This window comes from Xyrauchen texanus, chromosome 22 (genome assembly GCF_025860055.1).
Source record: "Xyrauchen texanus isolate HMW12.3.18 chromosome 22, RBS_HiC_50CHRs, whole genome shotgun sequence".
Classification (NCBI taxonomy): Eukaryota; Metazoa; Chordata; class Actinopteri; order Cypriniformes; family Catostomidae; genus Xyrauchen; species Xyrauchen texanus.
In genome coordinates, this window is record NC_068297.1 from 38,277,503 (window position 1) to 38,298,406 (window position 20,904).

General features: G+C 37.0%; 1 protein-coding gene across 5 annotated transcripts in view; it reads left to right on the top strand.

Moving 5' to 3' along the window:
- tiam2a (TIAM Rac1 associated GEF 2a) overlaps positions 1 to 20,904 on the top strand; it is a 172,324-nt gene that overhangs the window by 77,823 nt on the left and 73,597 nt on the right. For 4 of the 5 annotated variants that reach the window (XM_052154135.1, XM_052154134.1, XM_052154137.1 and 1 more), the window contains exons 7-10: positions 10,591 to 10,776; positions 10,852 to 10,998; positions 11,679 to 11,723; positions 14,294 to 14,350. In XM_052154135.1, coding sequence (XP_052010095.1) covers positions 10,591 to 10,776; positions 10,852 to 10,998; positions 11,679 to 11,723; positions 14,294 to 14,350 — 435 coding nt within the window. The remainder of the gene's footprint in view (positions 1 to 10,590; positions 10,777 to 10,851; positions 10,999 to 11,678; positions 11,724 to 14,293; positions 14,351 to 20,904) is intronic. The other variant, XM_052154136.1, reaches the window with a different exon arrangement.

Genomic DNA, 20,904 nt, shown 5'->3' on the forward strand with positions numbered 1-20,904 from the left:
TGTGGTAGAATTAAAAAAAAATGTCAAGTCTATGTCTAGGGATGCAAGGGTGCGCCTCATTCAATTGAATCGCTTTTATTGGACTCCCTCTAGATTGTGTAGGCTTATCCTTAAAGACACACTTGCTGGCGATTCCAGTTGGAGGATGGGGACATAGCCCACATTTTTTGATTCTGTACTAAGATTCAAGAGTTTTGGTCAAGGGTTCAGAGATATGTCTGTGAAGGCTTGAGCACTCAGATTTTATTCTGCCCCAGACCTGTATTTTGGGTGATATATATTATTGGGTTGGTATTAACGTAGGGAATAAACACATAAAACACTGGGGTCTTTACCCTACTTGATCGGCAGGAAGGTTATTCTTGCGGGATGGGTGGTGGCCTTTGAAAAGATGTTGCGTAGATGGCTGGGCAGCTTGGATGCTAATGGCATCAAGTGGGGCACTTATTTGGCCTTCCTAGAGGGTTGCCATGGAGGAGCAGTGGAGAGGGACAGTTAAGATTATATATATAAAATGTATTAATATGTGGAACCCTTTTTCTTTTTTTGTTGGTTTTGATGTCTTTTTATCATCAACTATTTTCTATGAATTGTCTGTTTATATATGTGTCTGTTGTTATTCAATGTCTGACCACTGGAATGTATGTTGGGTGACGGGAGGGGGGCATATATTGCTAAAAGTTGATTCTGTGTTTTCATGTGCTGTTCATGTGAGTTTGGAATCAGTAAAAATAGTTAATGACAAAAAAAGTTTTTCACAATTCCTGACATTTAATCATATAAAACATTCCCTGTCTTAGGTCAGTTAGGATCACTACTTTATTTTGAGAATGTGAAATGTCAGAATAATAATAGAGATAATTATTTATTTCAGCTATTATTCCTTTCATCACATTACTAGTGGGTCAGAAGTTTACATGCACTTTGTTAGTAAAGGAAGCTAAAGGAAATTGTAAAGCAATGTGGAAACAAATAAACAGTCTAATTAAACCTAATGCAAATACAAATAACTCATATGAACTAAAATGTGAAGGAAAAAACATATCAGACCCTGTCCAAGTTGCTAATGTTTTTAATAATTTTTTCATTAAATCCGTACAAGATCTTGCTTCTAATTTTTTAGATGGCGAGCCCAGTAGCAACATAAACATAGCGTCATCAGCAAATGAGAATTCCTTTAAAATTAGAGAAGTGGATCAGGCAGTGGTATTGAAAGCTATTTCAGACCTGAATACCAATTTATCCAAAGACAACTTCAACATAGACGCAACTTTCCTCAAAAAACATGCCCAAATTATCAGTCAACCTTTGACCCACATTATAAATGTCTCTATTAAGACTGGAATATTTCCAGATGCTTGGAAAAAAGCACTGGTTAAACCCATCTATAAGTCCGGGAATACCACAGACGTTAGTAACTATCGACCAATAAGTCTAGTTCCGGTAATGTCAAAAATACTAGAAACAATAGTTTCAGAACAGCTAACTCAATATTTAGAAACACATCAGTATATACACCCTCAACAGTATGGTTTCAGACAGAACCATTCCACTGAATCAGCCATCTGCGCATTATTGGAAAATATTGTGCAGCCGCTTGATAAAGGAAACATCGTGGGTGCAGTATTCCTGGACTTAAAGAGGGCATTCGATACAGTAAACCATAGCCATCTTATCTCAAAACTGTCATTATATAACACGTCACACCAGGCATTATAATGGTTCGAGTCATACTTACAGGGTCGAGAACAATGTGTAGTTATTGATCATGTAAAATCTGCCCCATGTAAAAACACTGGAATCCCTCAGGGAACCATACTAGGGCCTATTCTCTTCAGCCTGTATGTGAACGAGTTGCCTGAAGTGTGTCCTGAAGTTGGTCTTCAGATGTATGCCGATGACACTGTGGTTTATGTGTCCGGCAAGAGCCCTGCTGTTATCGGCAGTACACTGACCAAACGTCTTGAGAAAGTGTTTAATTGGCTAAACAAATCATGTTTAACACTTAATCTGAGGAAAACTAAATCTATGTGTTTTTCTATAACAAGAACTCGGACAATAAATGCCCTTAACATTAAAATAAATGGCGAACTCATCGATCAGGTAGAACAAGAAAAATATTTAGGAGCTAAATTTTAAAAGTCATATTAAAAACATTTCAAGAAAAGTGAAGGCCAGTATGAACTGTTTCAGAATGCTCAAGAGCAGCCTAACATTTGAATGTGCTCATGTCTTTCTGAACACTATGATCCTGTCCCACCTGTCGTACTGCACCACTGTTTGGTCTCAGACCAGCCAAACTACCCTAAAGCCCATTGAGAGACTTTACAACCGTGCTCTAAAAATTTGAGATAAAAAGCCCATTCGATTCCATCACTGTTATATTTTAAGTAAACATAAAATCTTAAATTTTGCTAATTTTGTTAATCTTAGACACATAAAGTTGTTTTTTAAATGTTTGACTGGACTTGCACCTGAGCCACTTTATAAATTTGTGAACAGGCTGGAATCCTCCAGATCAACAAGAGCTGCTACATGTGGAGACTGTAAAGTTCCGTTTTGTAAAACATCTTTTGCCCAAAATGTTTTTTCTGTGAAAGGAGCCAATCTGTGGAACTGGCTTCCTACAAATATAAAGACTTTAACTAAACTGTCCACCTTCAAAAAACTAACAAAAGCCTGGATCATACAGCAGCAGCAGTGTGATCATGCCATATGAAATGTATAGCTGTGTGTATGTGAGGTGTGCATCTGTGTGAGTTCGAGTGCATGTGTTTATTTACTATATTAACTTTTAGTGGTGCTAACTGGTTTCTGGACATTTTATTGTATTCACTAGAAATTTTTATTCCTTTATTATCTTAACTGTTAAAAGCCCTCTAGGGACAGGTGTTGCGAATTAGCCACGGCTATAAACACTGTGATACAGGCATCGGATTGTTCTTTATGTAATAATCTGTGTTTTCTTTTGTATCTGTCCCTATTCAAATAAACAATAAATAAATAAATAGTATTTGGTATTATTGCCTTTAAATTGTTTAACTTGGGGCCAAACGTTTTGGGTAGCCTCCAAAAAGTAAGATCTTTGTCCCCATGTGCACTTGCAAACTGTTGTCTGGATTTTTTATGGTGGTTTTGAGCAGTGGCTTCTTCCTTGCTGAGCAGCCTTTCAGATTATGTTGATAAAGGTCTTGTTTTACTGTGGATATAGATACTTGCCTACCTGTTCCTCTTCGCATTGCCTGAAAATGCTCACTCAGTTTCATCCGAACCACTGTCAAATACGAAACCACATGAGTGAGACCCAACGTGCATGCTACAGAGACTGAGAAGGACTTGGCCTTTCAGCAAGCTGCAGTCAGGTACTTGTAGAGACTGAACGGCAGCCAGAGAAGATAATAGTTTTGAGATTTTAAACTTCAGCAAATTATAATAAATTCCGCATTCAAAATGTTTTATATCTGTATATATCGTGTCTAATAAAGCATTGCCAAAGTACACTTAAGTTACTCTTGCCAAAATAGTTTGATATGAATGGAATCTGCCCTTTTGATCATATTAATTACTATAATTTGTTTCTCTCATTTTGGAATGCCCAATTCCTACTACTTAGTAGATCCTCATGGTGGTGTGGTTACTCACCTCAATCCAGGTGGCGGAGGACAAATTCTCAGTTGCCTCCGCTTCTGAGACCATCAATCCATGCATCTTATCATGTGGCTCATTGTGCATGACACCGCGGACACTCTGCATGTGGAGTATCATGCTACTCTCTGCAATCCATGCACAACTTACCACGTGCCCCATTGAGAGCGAGAAACACCCTGGATTCGAACTCGAGACTCCAGGGCTGGTAGTCAGCGTCAATCATTTCTGAGCTACACAAGCCCCCATTTGATCCTATTATTAAAAAAGTCCAGGGGGCCTGTAGAGAGTATAGTCACATGGGATATCCTTCTCGTGGTCACTATAATGTGGTTCTCGCTCTTGGTGGGGCATGAGCCTCCACACGTGCTAAGTCTCACTAGCATAAATGGGTGTTTCTTCAACTTTGGACACTTTTAACACTGTGGATTTGTACTAAATATAGTCAAATTTTTTGCACTCTTACTAATTTTCTTAATTAGGCTGTGTCATTTTTGTAATTGTGTTTAATAGAATTCTGTGCTGGAAACAACGGTGATGGAAATTAAATGTAATTGTTTTTTTTTAATTAAATAACTGACTCCTTTGTCTTGCTAAGTTTAATTTCATAGCTAACATTTTACAATGAAATAATATTTTCACATACTTTTCAATATTCGGCATAATCAAAGCTTGAATGAAATGACGTCCAATAAAAATATTTTGCTCACAATATGTATTTAGCTTGAATTTTCTTTTCCTTAACCCTTGTGTGCTGTTTGGGATGTTTTCAGCCACTGGGGGGTGTTGTTGAGTCGTAATTTGGCCATAACTTTCTCCGTGTTTCAGCAAATGGAATGATTTTTTGTGACAAATCTTATTTTCACACATATTTTAGGAAAATGCTTTGAAAATTTTCAAAAACTCAACAGTACACTGTGGGCAAATTCACTACCCTTTCGTTATGTTCGTGGCTGAAAACAGCCACTACTTTAAACTGCTGTAAAAATGTATCAGATAAATATTTTTTTCACATTTTTTTGCATAAATCTATTAATCAAACTCAGTCCTGTTCAAAACTACTAAATGTTTAAAAAAAAATATCAGGATTTTAACTCTTTAATTGCCAAATTCATAAATTTTATATTTCTTTCACTCTCTATTTATATTATAATAACATGTATAATCTATGACATGTTTTTAACATGTAATAATTTGTATTTTTATATTGGATTTTCATAGTTTAACAATGAAAGTCTGGGTCTGGGTCTGGGACAAGACTAAAAGAGTCAAATCTAAACATTAAAAGGCATTTGAAAAGTACCAAAAATGAAAAAAGCATGGCAAGGTAAAACCGTTTTCAAGTTAGTTTTAATGTCAATTTCACACACCAAAAAAAAAAAAAAAGCTTTCTTTTAATTAAAGTTTTAATTAAAATCAACCCCTGTGACATGAGTCAAGTCATTTTTATTTGCATAGCACTTTTCACAACACACAACGGTTCAAAGCAGCTTTACAGAAAATCATGTACAGAATTGAAATGAAACTGTAATGTCTATAAAGTTTTAAAGTCTTCAAAATTAATTTACACTCATGTGTTGCCTCAATGCTAACAGACAGCAATACATCTCCATTTTCTGGAAGTCTTCAATCAGGAAAGGCAGAAAAGTTGACTTTAATTTCTTTAATCCTTTAGGATGAAGGTACAACTGCTCATTTACAACTGAGATTTTATGCTTTTAACCAGTTAAGGAGTCAAAGAATGTCAAAGAATGTCCAAACCATAATCTTAACCTTAATTTAGCTAAAAGTAATCTCAGTATTGTGTCTGAAACAAGGGGATAACCCATTTAAGGATTTATCATGTTCTGAAAAGGCATGTTAATCTTTCTGTCACAAACTGCTTTTGAGGTTGTATGACCTACTGCCTGATAAGAATCAAGATTATGATACGTGGGAACCTCTGGAGCCGATTCAAAGGTCAAAGGAGGGTTTAGCCTGCTAGAGGGTGCCAGGCACTGGATGAGGGATTTGGAAAAGGGGAAGAGGTTAGAGTGGCCTGAGAAACTGGACCACTTTGAAGTCTTGTCTCTGCAAATCAGTGCCAGCTGTGCAGTTTGAAGTCTCCATTGACCTCCCCTCACCCTTCTTCCCAAAAGGAATTATAATCATCTTGCATCACAATTAAACGTGCTAGAGAGACAAGTGAAAGAGAGGAATATCTGCCAGGAAAGGCACATTCCATGTTTGTTTTAATGAGACTGAGAATGTGACCAAGCATCGCATCCAGATGGGTGCAATCTGTGGCAACGATTGCGGTTCTACCAGTTTAGATTTGTGGGAGTGCCACTGTGGTATAGTATTACCAGAGCTCTAAGTTGCATAGCAAACCTTTGACTATTGGCATAATGTCTGGACCACTTTGCTTCTTATTCTTGCCAAAAACCACCCACTTTGACTGGAAGAGTTTGTCTGTCCAACATGGAACGTGACCAACCACAGTATTGTTTCTACGTGTCACTTAGGGGTGGGTAAACCTGAGATAGTTGCTTTGTTGAGGAGTAGTTAACTAACACTACATTTTTCTGTAGCATAACTATTTTCACAATAGTGTAGCTTTTCCAGTAACAAGCTACATTTTCCATTTGAGCAGCGCTGTGTTTCACACAGTGTTACATTAGTCACATTGTATTACAAACACAGCAATACAACCAAAGGAGTAATCAAATGTGCTCTCTCATGTAGCACTGGGAAACCGTATCATTTTAGTGAGTCGGTTCTTTTGGAAGGCTCATGTAAATGAACTAATTCACATTCTTCACATTCAGCTTCTTATTTTAAGCTAAATAAAATAGGGTGTTTTCAAGTTAATTTGTGTTCTACTTTTATTAGTATACATTTATATTCAATTTAATGTTGTCACCCAATTTGTTTTACCATTATGAAAATTAACCATGGTTTTACTATAGTAATATTGCAAGAACCATGACTGTACTAACTACGAGTTTTTGGTGAAAACCATAGTTTTGATGCAATTCATCATGGTTTGCTGCAGTAATAATGTACTTTCCATATCTGGCTAACAATTGTTTTACCATAGTAGTGCCTCTAGTAACAATGGTTAATTTTGTGGTTACTATGGTTTTACTACAAATACCATGGTTAAACTATGATTACTATAGTAAAATTATGTTAATTACATAAGCCAATGTCACCCTAATTTAATACAATGATTCAGATCTGATTGCAGATTTGAATTCTAGAATTTTATCGTTAGAAACTCAGCAAAAAAGAAACATCCCCTCACCTTCAACTGCTTTACAAAAATACAAATGCAGCATCTTGTCATACATGCTCGATGTAGCATGTCTTGCATTTTGTCTAATTGTGCAGCAGTAGCAGCATGTCCACATGCTTAACTCTGTTTGTGTGAATTTTTTTTAGCTGCAGCAAGTCTCTATACCTGCTCTGCAGCAGCAGCGTAGCAGATCTAGTCCGCCAAGAGCAGTATCCTATCAATATGTCATACGCACATTAACATGCTAAATATTTCTGAGAGTTGTTATAACTGAAATGTAGTTGGGTACTTTTTATTAGTAGCTTGTAGTGTAGCTAACTACTTTTTGAAAAAGCAGCTTGACTGTAGTTTAACTGATTTTAAGTTATGAGGAGCTTGTAGTTTGAGAATATGAAGTTTCAAAGTAGCTTTCCCAACACTGAATAGTTCATACCACAATTGTACAGAAAACACAGAATAAATTAGTGGAAATGTGTGTAGAATTTCTAATCATGAATTTTATCCGTACAAAAGAAATTAGTACAGATTATTTAACATTTATAACCCAGAAAACAAAGCAAAATATACAGTTCTGCTCATGGATATCTACCTAACTTGCTTTGTCTCAAACAAAACTCTTAAAATCTCTTTTTCAGAGACTTGATGACACCAGTCTCCATCTTGCGAACATGGGCAAATCTAGTTTGGCAAATCAGCTCTTCCTCAAAAGCACTCGTAGTACTGTATCAACCCATTACCTTTTAGACACGACTGTGTTTTCAGGGGGACTGGTGCACCCTGATTCCTGGAAGTTGCTTAAATCCAGCCAATCAGATTGGTAATGATGACTTGAGCCAGCTCTAGCCATTTTTGTGTGCAAAATACATGAGATGATCAGTAAACAGACTTTTGGACTAGGGATTTCTAGAGCTCCAATACATTCTTCTAGAGCGATCTTACAGCAATATTTCCCCCCCACCTAATCCACACATATACCTATCAGCTGATATCAAATATCCTGAGAAACAATTAGAAGAAACTTCTCAAATTGGTTTCAACGAATGTGGCAAGCCAATATGGCCTTAATGGACTCTCTCTTTGTAGTAATGGGTGGATGCTAGTATCCAGTGTCACTCTGCTAAAATCCATTATGAGGGAGGGGAAGGTTCCCATGAGCTCATAGCACAATGTCTGATCTCTGTCCAGTCTCATGCTTGGTTTAATTGCGTGAGGTTGAGCTAAAAGGATTTAAAATACCAGAAGTTTTTTAATTATACCTTAATGAGGCTTGAGTCTTCAAACTCATTGGAAGTGGATTCAAAGATGCTGACTCAGGCTAAAACAAAACATCAAATCAACAGATAAAGCAAAGTAAATGCCCAAAATGCTCATTTTGCCAAGGTAAGTAGTGTAAATGTTTCTTTATCTACGTCTAATGGTCATTGCTATATATGAAATCTTGTATTGCTAATTCAAATAAATATTTTAAAATAAAAAGTGGACAGCATGTAATGATGAAGAATAATTTGTGCTATTAAAACAACTAACAAACATCATCAAACGCTATATTTTTTAAAGAGTAACTAAACCCTAAACCAACTTTTTTTAGTTAATGATCTGTAAGCATGGGGCTTTATTAGTACTGGTCATTGATTCAAGTAATTTTTTTGACATTTGTGTATAAAGTGTTTTAATTCTACAATATATGGTGTAAAAACGTCTGAGTGCTGCCCTCTTCAGGTTGAACGGTGTCTACTGCAGTTGAATTTTCCTATTGGCTGTTGCGGTACATCGTGACGTAAGCGGTGACAGCTGACGTAAGCAGGTTCCAGCTCACCACGCCAGATTCATGTACATGTCGTCTTGCGACCGTGTGAGGAATAATAATAACATAGAGTCTGACAGCAGCTGTCAATTAATCCGTCACTACGAGTCTCAGGTGCCCCCCACCTGCTCAGCCCCGCACTCGGTTCGTTCCCTCTATCCCCACCGGGGTCTGCCCACTTTTCCTGCATTTTCAAATATTTCTAGTGGGTGGAGTCAGACTCTGAGCAGGTGTTTAGTTACCCTTTAAGGAAATATAGTGGTGGGCAATCTCCCTTTCATTAGCAAAATGATAAATGTTCAAAGAACTTTGCAACTAATGGCCATGGCCTATTCTGTGTGTTTCATCAAAAGAGTGAGTTATTTGGCTGGAGAACCATTGCCCCCAAATGGTTCCCCCCCATGTCTTTTATTACAAATGATAACATCTGTGAGTAATTACAGCTCTGGCTAAATGTCTGGTCGATATTGCTATCAATTCTGGCTAAGATGTGCACACTTAGACATGAAGAGCTGTCTGTATGACATCAAAATAATACAAACTCTGACTGATTGCTTAACATGTACTGTTTAGGGCTGGGGATATCATAGATATATACTAGAGGCCTGCATGGGCATTAAGTTGAAGCACGTACCTGATACCATGTGAACTGACCCGACTGGTACGTCAAATCCCAACCTCACTCTTTACATAATTTCTTTTACAAGCAAATAAATATGTTGCAATATGCTGTATTTTTATTCTAGGCAACATTTGCCACTCAGCACACCAGAGTAAAAAAACAAAAAACAAACATGTTTATCAAGTGCTGAAACTTTACCTGGTGAAGAACAATCTGGAATCTTGTTTAACAGTATAAAAACAGTGAGACATGGCACAAATGTCAAAGACGTCCGTCCATTGCGTATTTACATAAAGAACAGAAAAACAGCACAGACACATGCAAAGAACTTTGATGTAAACAACCCCTAACTCTCCTGTTCATACCCATCATTTTGCCTAATGACAAACAAAACCTGAAGTTATAATCGATAAACTGACCTAAACACAACCACGATGGTCAGGGGTGCATTCCAGGCCTCACCATTCCGTGTAAGTAGTTTTGTAGTTTACTTGCAACTAGGTGACTCAAACAAAAACCTGAATATATTTTTAAGATTTGATGTCACCAACCTGACAAACTTTGATAAATCTAGGGAATGGAATGGGGCATGCCATCTGAAGCTGAGACTAGTGTTCATGTAGCTTAACTTGTAGAGTATGGAGCTGGCAATGCAGGTTCATGAGTTTGATTCCCAGAAAACACACATTCTAAAGGCGTGGTCACATTAACTTTTGCAGTGCGGAATCTTGCAGCCAAAATACAGTAATTTCAATGGGAATCTTTTAAGATCAGGAATTACATGTGATGGAATACCAGTGGCGAAGAATTTTCCTTGTGGATTTCGTGTGGAGTTCAAGTTTGGATAACTTTGACACATGAATTTTCTGTTGACCAGTAGGAATTTGCTTAGTGACCTCTATATGCATTGAATATTTGCAATGGACCAGGATCTCATTTAAGCAGCCAGTTTCTTTTTAACTTCAATCTCCCAGAATATAAAATGCAGCATTAAAAAAAGGCTGCATGGTAATTAGTTTTTTTGCGGGTTTCATATGTGCTTCACATCCATCTAAGCCTTCTTCGCCAGTGGAATTTCACTGTGCAAAGGTAAATGTGACTGCACCTTATACCTTGAATCCACTGTAAGTCACTTTTTAAATAAACCAATACATGTAATGAAATATTTGTGTAGGGCAGCTGTTTGTCAGTTGGCAGATAAGATGTTATTCCTCATTAACTAGTGTTTTTATTTGTGGACAGATCCAACAGTGGGAGCAAAACCTTGAGCGCTTCAACATGGACCTGTTCCGCATGCGTTGCTACCTGGCCAGTCTGCAGGGGGGTGAGCTACCCAACCCCAAGAGTCTTCTGGCCACTGCCAGTCGCCTAACCAAATCAGCACTTGCCCGACTGGGAATTTTCTCTGTCTCCTCCTTCCATGCTCTGGTTAGTTGCCTTTATCGGAGTTATCCACATACAAACCTTGAATGTCAGTGTAGTTGACCTCTTCTTGTCATTCAGATCTGTTCCAGAGATGAGGCTACAATGCGAAAGCGTTCCCTGTCTCTGTCCCTCCAAGGTCGCAGTAAGAAAGGGGTCTTTTCGTCCCTCAAGGGCCTGGATACCCTTACCAAGCGGGGTCATGAAAAAAAGCCCTCCGTTTCACAGGTATTACTCTGGTTTTAGTTCTTTTAAAGAGGACTCAAGTGTTAAAACATCCTGATGTAAATTTATGTGTCATGCTGATGGTAAATTCCTCCCACAGGTGGAAAAAAAAAGAAAAAAGGACTTTGATAAAGACTTTTAAAAGGTAGTAATTACAGTGCTGATAGCATTACCAATGTTGTTCATTCTTCCATCTCCACCTCCTTCCCAGAAATGCACTGTTGGTGATAATAAGAAGTCTATTTTCAGATGTAGGGATTCATATCTGGTTACTAATTGTAAAGCTTTGAAACCTTGATGAAGCTGATGTTATTTTTTCTTCCCTGTTGAGATTTTACTGCATTGTGGTAATAACGGTGATAAAGTAGTAGTTGAAGAACAGCATTGGACTGTGTGTTTTTAAACCCAGGGAGTTGGGTCCCATGAGGTGAGGTGAATTTTATAGATTTCCTGCCATGGCTGTGCCCTTGAGCAAGGCGTTTAACAGCAGTTTGCTCTGGGGGGACTGTCATGACAATTAGAGTTATGTATGCAGTTTTTAATAAAAAGTGGCAACTAAATAGCAAGTAACATGCTTGTTTTGTTGAGTCTGTTGCGCTTTATTACCACCCAGTAACACGTTTTGGTCTGCATAAAAGGTGGAAGGTCCCTCATGTTGTTTTTTCATTCTGTCCTATGAAAAGGATTCCACTGGTTTGAGCTGCTGTTCTTACAGTGGTCTTCCTCAGGTAAGGGATTCTAGTTTACTGGACCACAGCTGGTATAGCATGGCTCATTGTAGCAATATAGATGCATTTCTAGTTTGCCCTTTGTTGCCTGTGACATAACATCTCTGTTCCAAAACATACTGAGCAGCCTACCTAAACAGCATTTTAAGGCATTGTAGGCACTCCACTAAGGTAGTTCCTAAGATACCATTTTGTTCAATATGTCTTCTTTTGACCAAACTGTATTGCAGCATACCATGTATAGATAATTCCAATTAATATTGAAAAATATGACTTGCAATAGTTCAAGCTATTTTTTCAAGCTATTGGGCCTTTGTCCCACTCTTTTCCCCATTCTGTTTCCTGTCTCCATAATTCATATTTTCTTTAATACTACTTCCTGGGGGCATTTGCATTTATATTGCATTAATATAGTAACCATTTTTTATTTTGTCTTTACTATGATTTTACTACTAAATACCATGGTGATACTATATGTAATAATAGTAAAGGTGAATTTTTGTAAAGCAAGGTTTGAGTTAGATGTAGGGGTTGGTGTAGTGAGTCTGTGGGACTCTAAATAAAAACAATAAACATGCTGCAGTGATGCCCCTATACTGTGTCAGTAGTTAAATACTATTTGCACAGGAGAGTAAATTGCAACTACTTTTATTTCCACCAGGGTGAAAATAGCATCGGCTAACATGAAATGGGGTTAGATGAAGGTCAACATAAAATCAAAATATAATTTTCTTTAATGCACATTCCTGGTCGTGTTGTGCCGATTCCTCTGTGCACTATACTTTCATTTTCCTCATTAAAAATCCTTTTTCACTCAGAAATACATAAGATTACAGAAGTAAGATGGGTTGCAAATGGACTGAAAGAGATTCCGTTTTGTTTTGGATGCTGCGTCTGAAGGCAGCTCTTTTTGTAGGCACTAGGCAGAACAGAAAGCCATCTCATTATGTTTCGGACAAGACCTATTGTCCCCCCTGCTCCTACCACTAATGCATGCACATGTCATCCCATAGCATCTCAAGTGGCCCAAAATAAATAAATGGCCCCGTCATTGTCATGGAGTCCCAGTCCCTCCCTGACATGAGTTGTGTAACGCCTAACAAGCCCCAATTTAATTTCACACCACAGAAGGCAGAGGTGTGGAAACAGACAGAGGGAAAAATGTATTATAAATTATTAAAAGCCATATGTGGTAAATTGCAGCCTGCTGTACTCTTCCCTGCAGCGACACACAGATGGTTTGTGTAAGAGCCCTTTGCTAATTGCTAAATATTAAATGGGCCAAACTTTTACTAAGATTCTGCATAATCAATCAAGTCTTTTTTTTGTCTCCCCACCTCTCTCTCTGTTTTCTCTTGCTATCTTTAAATCAGAGAATCATCCTTTTAAGCCAGTGTTTGGTCTTCCTTTCATAAAGAATCAAATCATTAGTTACTTGTCCTTGACAGTAATCCTGTTCACCAATATCTCATATTAGCCTCTAAATTGGGTTCCCCCAGTCCCTCCCTTTTGGTCTCCCTGCTGGAAAGTGGATCTGAAGCTGGTATTAGCTGTGTTTTAGAACTGGTAGCAGAAATCTCTACACTGGTCATTGGCTGGAACATGAAACCTTGTTTGTTGCTGGTCCAGCCTTGTCTATCATCTTAAGCTGGACTTTCCAGCAGGCATGTACAGTATTTGCAAGTATTTTGATGATGCCAAACTGTCATTTATAAGGTGTTAATGGTCAGATTATTTGGAAATTAAAAAAATGTATCTTTTAAGATTAAAATAAATAAATTCAGTGTACCATCACAAGTGGAGTTTTGGATCTCCAAACTTCCCATGAAAAGACCATCCATTGAAAGCAATGTAATGCAGGCTTTGTAAAAAGGCTGTTATTGAATGATGGGGCTATATTGGAGCTCACAACAAACACACATCTCTTTGTGTGAATGTAGCAGTATATCAAATGTGAAGAGGCTGTGTACACATACATCAGTCTTAAAATCAAGGCAGCAAAAAATAAAATCAAATAGGTAAATATATAATGCAATAAATAAATAAACACACAAGAGAGGATTATGAAATTAAATGATCCTAAAATTTACATGTTTCAATTTCATAACAAAATTTAATCAAATTGCATTGTGTAATTGTGAAACAAAATTAAATTAATAAAACTTAAAATATTTAGTTTATATTAAATTCTTCTTATATTATTTTGATAAAGATTACTCATTTTATTTGAAGAATTTTGTTTAATTAAAATGCATAATATACATAATTTTTTGAGTGTATGATGCTGCTCATTTTACATGACTGTACAAGTCTTCTCTTTGAACATTCAACCTGAATATGTGTCCAACTAACCATTATAGTGATCTTTACTTCCAGTGAAGCTTTAAAAGCTTTTAAGAATTCACTACAAGAAATTTGCTTTGCTGAATTTTTATTTAGAAACAAAATGATAGTTTGTCAGCTTATCAAAATGAATGTCTGTAACCATGGCTCTGTTCTGTCTGACTGAAAATTACTACGATTCTTAGAGACTGTGTAGTGATCACCCCCCCTCCCCCCCTTTGTTTCAGATCTTTGAAAGTGATGGTGCAGGACATCTAGACACTTTTCCTCCTTGTAGTTTTGAGGTAAGATACTGTGTAAGTGAAATACAGTTTTTATTTTTTTACAACTAGAAGATGTTTTGTTTTATTTGATGTTAGTTGCTGATTGATTGTTTTATCGATCCACGGCACCAACAATCATGCCACGGCCCAAATAATTGAAATCACATTTTTTCCCCATTCTGTTCTTGATGTGAACATTAACTGAAGCTCCTGACCTAAATCTGCATGATTTTATGCACTGTTGCCACACGGTTGGGTGATTAGATAGTCACATGGATGATTGTTTTGCCAGACAGGCTGGTTTGAGTATTTCTGTAACTGCTGATCTTCTGGGATTTTCACACAAAACAGTCTCTAGAATTTACTCAGAATGGTGTCTGAAACAAAAAACATCCATTGAGGGGCAGTCCAGTGGATTGAAATGCCTTGTTGATGAGAGAGGTCAGCAGAGAATGGCCAGACTGGTTAGAACTGATAAAGTCTACGGCAACTCAGATTAACGCTCTGTACAATTGTGGTAAGAAGAATATCATCTCAGAATGCTATTCTGCCATTTTGGTGGCACAAGGGCCTACATAATATTACGCATGTGGTTTTAATGTTGTGGCTGATTGGTGTGTGTGTGTGTGTGTGTGTGTGTGTGTGTGTGTGTGTGTGTATGTGTATATATATATATCTCCTGTGCTTTCAAAATAGCACAGGATGAATAATATTTACAAATCACTCTTTTTTTTGCATTTTCCATACTGTCCCAACTTTTCTGGAATTGGGCTTGTTTCTGTGTGATATATGCATACAAATATTATTATTCATCCTGTGCTATTTTGAAAGCACTACAACAACACATATATATATATATATATATATATATATATATATATATATATATATATTTTTAAAATACACTCATTTCAAATCAGTTGATTGAGACACACTCCCAAAAAGTTTAGACAGGGATAATTTAGGACTAATAACAATCTGATGCATTGAAATGACAAGGTGATGTGAAACAGAAGATGTTAAACCAGTGAGGTAATCGTTATGTATAAGGAGCCTATATATAAAAAAGCCTATTGCTTCAAGAGCAAGGATGGGTCGAGGCTCACCAATTTGCCAACAGATACATCAGCTAATAATCCAGTGCTTTGAGAACAATGTTCCCCAAGACAAATTACAAATAGCTAATTTCACAGTTTGCAAGCACAATATAATTAAAAGATTCAAAGAATCCGGTCAAATCTCGGTGCACATAGGGAAAGCCTGAAAACCACTTCTATCAAGAAGACTCGCAGACTTGAGTGAAATTGAAGATGACATTTATTTGATGAATATAAAACAGAAAAGTAATGTCTCTCTTTGGCGTAGGCCCCGTCTGGCGGTCCGAAGTTGTAGTACTCGGAACCGTCATATCCTGCCGGAGATAGGAGGCAGCGGCGAGGAGCCTACCTCCGTGCAGGACGGGACTCAACGGGTGGTGGTGTGGTGGTGGAGGTTGCCATGTTAGCACACTGAAACAGCAATGTGATGGTGCGATGATGTACAGCTGCTAGTCTTCCCGCTAGAACTACGCTGTGCTTACATTTCTAAATGCATGTAATCTCCGATCCCTCAGATGTCACTGTCTTAAAAAAACATAATTCATCTGTGATGGATATCATGAACATGGGTTTTAGTAAACCTTTTTTAGTCAACATCATTCACGGTTGCATCCACAAGTTAAGATTTTATTATACAAAGCAGAAACCATACATCAACACTGTCCAGAAGCGCTGTCGACTTCTCTTTGCTTGATCTCATCTGAGATAGAAAATAAAATAGTGGAATCTGTTTTTTTTGTGCAAAACTCTTTGTGCAAAACTTGTTTGTTGTGTTCTCCAGGCCAAAGAGGAAAAGGACCATCCAAGCTGTTCTCAGTGTCAGGTTTAAAAGCCAGTGTCTGTTATGGTATGGGGGTGTGTCTGTGCTAACGACATGGGTAACTCGCACATTTGTGAGGGCACCATTAATGCAGAAAGATATGTACAGGTTTTGGAGCAACATATACTTCCACCTAGACACTGTCTTTTTCCAGGGACGTCCCTGCATTTTCCAGCAGGACAACGTCAAACCACATTCTGCCTGGATTACAAGTGAATGGCTGCATAAGCAGATAGTGCGGGTGCTAGATTGGCCTGCCTGCAATCCTGACCTGTCTCCATTTGAGAATGTGTGGTGCAATAGGAAGTGCAAAATATGGCAACAAAGACCCCATACAATTGTACAGCTGAAGAACTGCATAATGGATGAATGGGGAAAAATTCCACTTTCTAAACTTAACAAACTTGTATCTTCAGTGCCCAAAAGCTTAATAAGTGTCATTAGAATAAATGGTGATGTTACCCAGTGCTAAACACACCACTGTCTACACTCCTTTGAAGTGTGTTGCAGTGTATATATATATTAGGGCTGTCAATCGATATTTTTTTTTAAATCAAATTAATCGCAATTAATCGCATATACAAATATATGCTGAGAAAGCCCCTCATATAACAATAATTCAATATATAATGATGAAATAATGATACATAGATATCTTTAAATATATGAAAATTATATATATATATATAAAATAAAATAAAAACATATTCAGATAATTAAAGTGCATTACATTCTTGTGGCAGAAGAGTTCATCATTAATAAGACAATACAAAAAGCTGTTTTAGAATACAATGTATTGTTTACTACCGTATTATTGATCATAAGTCAATCATTGGCATACAGTTCACAGCAATCCATTTAACAAGTGAATTTGTCAATCAGTTCGAGATTTATTATGAGGGCTTGTTTAAGGATCCGTCAATGAACACCTGCATCAGACATGCTTGTGTGGCGTAAACATAAAATTTTTAGGTCACTGTGTCAAGTTAAATATAGTTTAATACTTAGAAAACATCTTGAGATCCTTTAGTTCGGATTTGCGCTTTATCAAGTGTTTTGAATGCAAGAACGTAACGCATGTTTGTGTTCTGCTGCTCAAGGGTGTTTTTCTTCACTATATAAACTGCGCATTGCCACGCAGCTGAAGTTTCAATTACTGCCCTCTGGAGTAAACAGGTGGTACTACAATTTTGCATTGCGATTAATGGCGTTAATTTTTTTTAACGTGTTATTTTTTGTCAAATTAATCGCACTGAATTAACGCGTTAAATCGACAGCCCTAATATATATATATATATAAAAACAATTAAATTCACAAGATAAAACATTTAGTGCTTTCAATACAGTACAGGGTGAATGGAAGTAATTTATTTTTGTTTTTATTAGCATTTTCCATACTGTTCCAAATTTTCAGAATTAGGGTTGTAGTTAATAACCATAACTGTCATCATTTCTCATTTAAAAATAGTCTTATTTAAAACAGATCTGCTCTGTTAATGGGGACATGTAAACTGTGTGATTTTAGGGCTTTCAGTGGTTCCTCACCAAATGCCACTTCAACATTCTGCATAAGCATGATAACTAGGTTCATGGTGTCCAACACCAAGATTTGTGTGTTAGTAGTTGCTAAGAGGCAGTGTTTAAAGATGGCGGTTACTCCAGACAGCAAGAGTCTTTTCTCCATCATTCCATCTTTAGCATGTGTTGGTGAAAGTTAGCCTCTATAAATGATTTTCCCACTTTGGAGAGGAAAGTTTTAAGTCAGGGTTGCGGTGCTGACAGCCACACACAGAGGCGTATGCTGGGTGGTTGCCCTTGGCTGCTATTTTGGAAAGTTGACCGTTACTGTATTGAATAAATGCACAGTCATTCTGCGGGTCAGAGCGACATTCACACAACTGACTGGACAAGCAGGGAGTTATACACTTTTCTGAGGTAACTCTGTGTTCCCCCTCTAAAATAGGCCATTACTTCATTGAGTGAAATTTGTGGACACTGTACCTCTGGCACCGAGACATGACGTGCTTTCTCTTGTGTGTGAAGGTGGATAGGCATGTTTGTTTCCAACACTAGAGACTTAATCTCCAGTGTGAGTTTCATTCAGTGACACATCCTTAAACAAGCTTAGAATTATGCATCTAAACAACCAGTAGAGGCCACACTGTGAGTCATGGAACAAGCTTTAGTTGTAACTATTTTGTCAATCTTTGAATTCATAAATATATCCTTATAATATTTATAAGGTTAAAAAAAAAAATCTGTATCTAGACCACATCATATTATTTTGGATTTGTAAGCAAATCCTTTGGATAACACTAATCATAAATAAGAAGGTACAACTAGACTTTTATGATTTCTTAAGACTGATACTTGTCTGTGCAAAACTCTCATCTGCAGTGCTGCTGTAAAGCTGCTAAAAAGTGTGTGATAAAGGGAGGTATGTAACTTTCAATTCAAAGAACCAAACAATGGGTTTTGTGTTCAAGATGATTTTATTCACTGTATTGTCTCACACATGTCTCGAGTGAAAGGTGCACATTTCATTGCGACTCATGTTTGTTGGTCTTAGCCTTTTGTGCCTGTAAATGAGAAAAGGTGAATGTAACTTATATGAATAATGATCTGTTTGTTAATGGTGAATCTTTGTCTTACCTTCTTCCTGGAACTTCCTAATAGGAGGGGCTCGCCAACAGGAAGCCTGATTTATACCTTCCCAAAGGAGGAGGAGTTCAAGTATTGAAAATGTTGAATGTTATTACATTGAATGCATGTTTTTTAAGATTCTCGTTGGTTTTCATGATGAAAATAGAGCTTGATAACGAAGATGCTAATATTCATGTTTGAATGTTGATATGATCTTATAAATAAGTTATGTAGATTGCATTTGATACAGCCTTGCCATTGGTATGTTTGAATTTGAGGGGAGGAGCCGCAACTATAAAGAGTCTAATTGTTTGGACAAAAAGTAGAAGAGAACGAAGGGTGACCGTTGGGTCAGTAGCCAACGTGTTTGATGTTTCTCATGTGAATATTATTTTGTTATGTTTTTTTTAGTTTTTTCCCCCTGTATTGGATTTTTGGTGGATGGAACCCTGTTACACTGTTTGGAGCATGCCCTGACAAGAAAATTAAATCACCTTTTTTTTACTTTTTCTTGCTGCCTGCCTAGCCACAGCTAAGACTATCTTACCACATATTAGTGCATTGCTATGCAGTTGCTAGGGTGTTCTAGGTGCGTAGTTGCTAAGGCATTGCTAGTTATTTGTTTTGGCGTTGCTAGGTAGTTGATAGGGTGTCCTAGGTAGTTGCTAAGCCTTTGCTGTGCAGTTGCTAGGGTGGTCTAGGTAGTTGCTGAAGCATTGCTAGTTAGTTGTTTCCTTTGGAAAAACCTGAACTATCAAAATAGACCCCAGAACTTCAGGGATCTTTTGACTAGTGCTCAGAATAAATATCATAAATATGCATATAACTTATTAGGTGACTATCCCATCCCACAATATTAATGTTCTTAAATGATTTGTTTTATATTTCCAATTTTTATAGGTTAAGTAAAATGAATACATTTGAGATTTCTACTCTGTTGCATTGATATTTACATTAACAGATAATATTCTGCTCCTGTTACAAGGAAAATGTATTCTTGTGAACATGTGCATATTGCTAGCTGTTTTCATTGAGCCTGTGTTCATTTTATTCAGCAAATAACAAATGATTATGTTGTTCATGTCAGTAATTTTATTTAATTGGGTAGGGGTCATTCAGGATTTTGAAAGTTAAAATAGGGGTCCCCTGGAAAAAAGGTTGGGAACTACTGTTCTAGGTAGTTGCTAGGGTGTTCTAGGTAGTTGCTAGGGTGTTCTAGGTAGTTGCTGAGGCGTTGCTATTTAGTTGCTAAGGCGTAGCTTGGTAGTTGCTAGGATGTCCCAGGTAGTTGCTAAGCCTTTGCTATGCAGTTGTTAGGGTGTTCTAGGCATTGCTTGGTACTGTAGATTAGGGCTGGAACTAACGATTATTTTTATAATCGACTAATCTAACGATTTTTAGAACGATTATTCGACATTAGCTCTTAGCTCTTAATTATTCAGCTTGTGCCCTGACTTAAAAGGTTGTATTAAACATGCTTACTAACAATACAGAGGGGGGGAAAAAAAACATCTTTTAAAAATACCTCTAAATGACATTCACTGAATTAAAGGGGGAAAAAATACTTTTTATAAATTTAATTCAGTATAGAAATTCACTGCAAAAAAAATCCTGCAAATGTTTTAGTCTTGTTTTCCATTTAAAAATGTCTAAAAATCCTTAAAACAAGGTACATTTAATTGAGAAGCAACATATAAGATCTTTAGACTTGCTTTAAGAGAATGTATCTTAAATATACAGTAAGTGTATTTAGTATATAAGTGTATTTTTTTACTTTGTTATACTTCTGCAAGTGCAGTAAAGACAAAATATACTTATATTCAACTTCTATTCTGTAAAAGCAAGTATAAATATCTTATATGCCGCTTCTCAGGTGAATGCATCTTTTTCGCACAACTCATAGATGAGACGCTGATGCACAGAAAAATGCCAGTTTCTGAGTTTGTTGTTATTTACATGATCTGCTTCTGTATTATTTGAACTTTGATAAAGCTATAATGCATTAAATATAACTG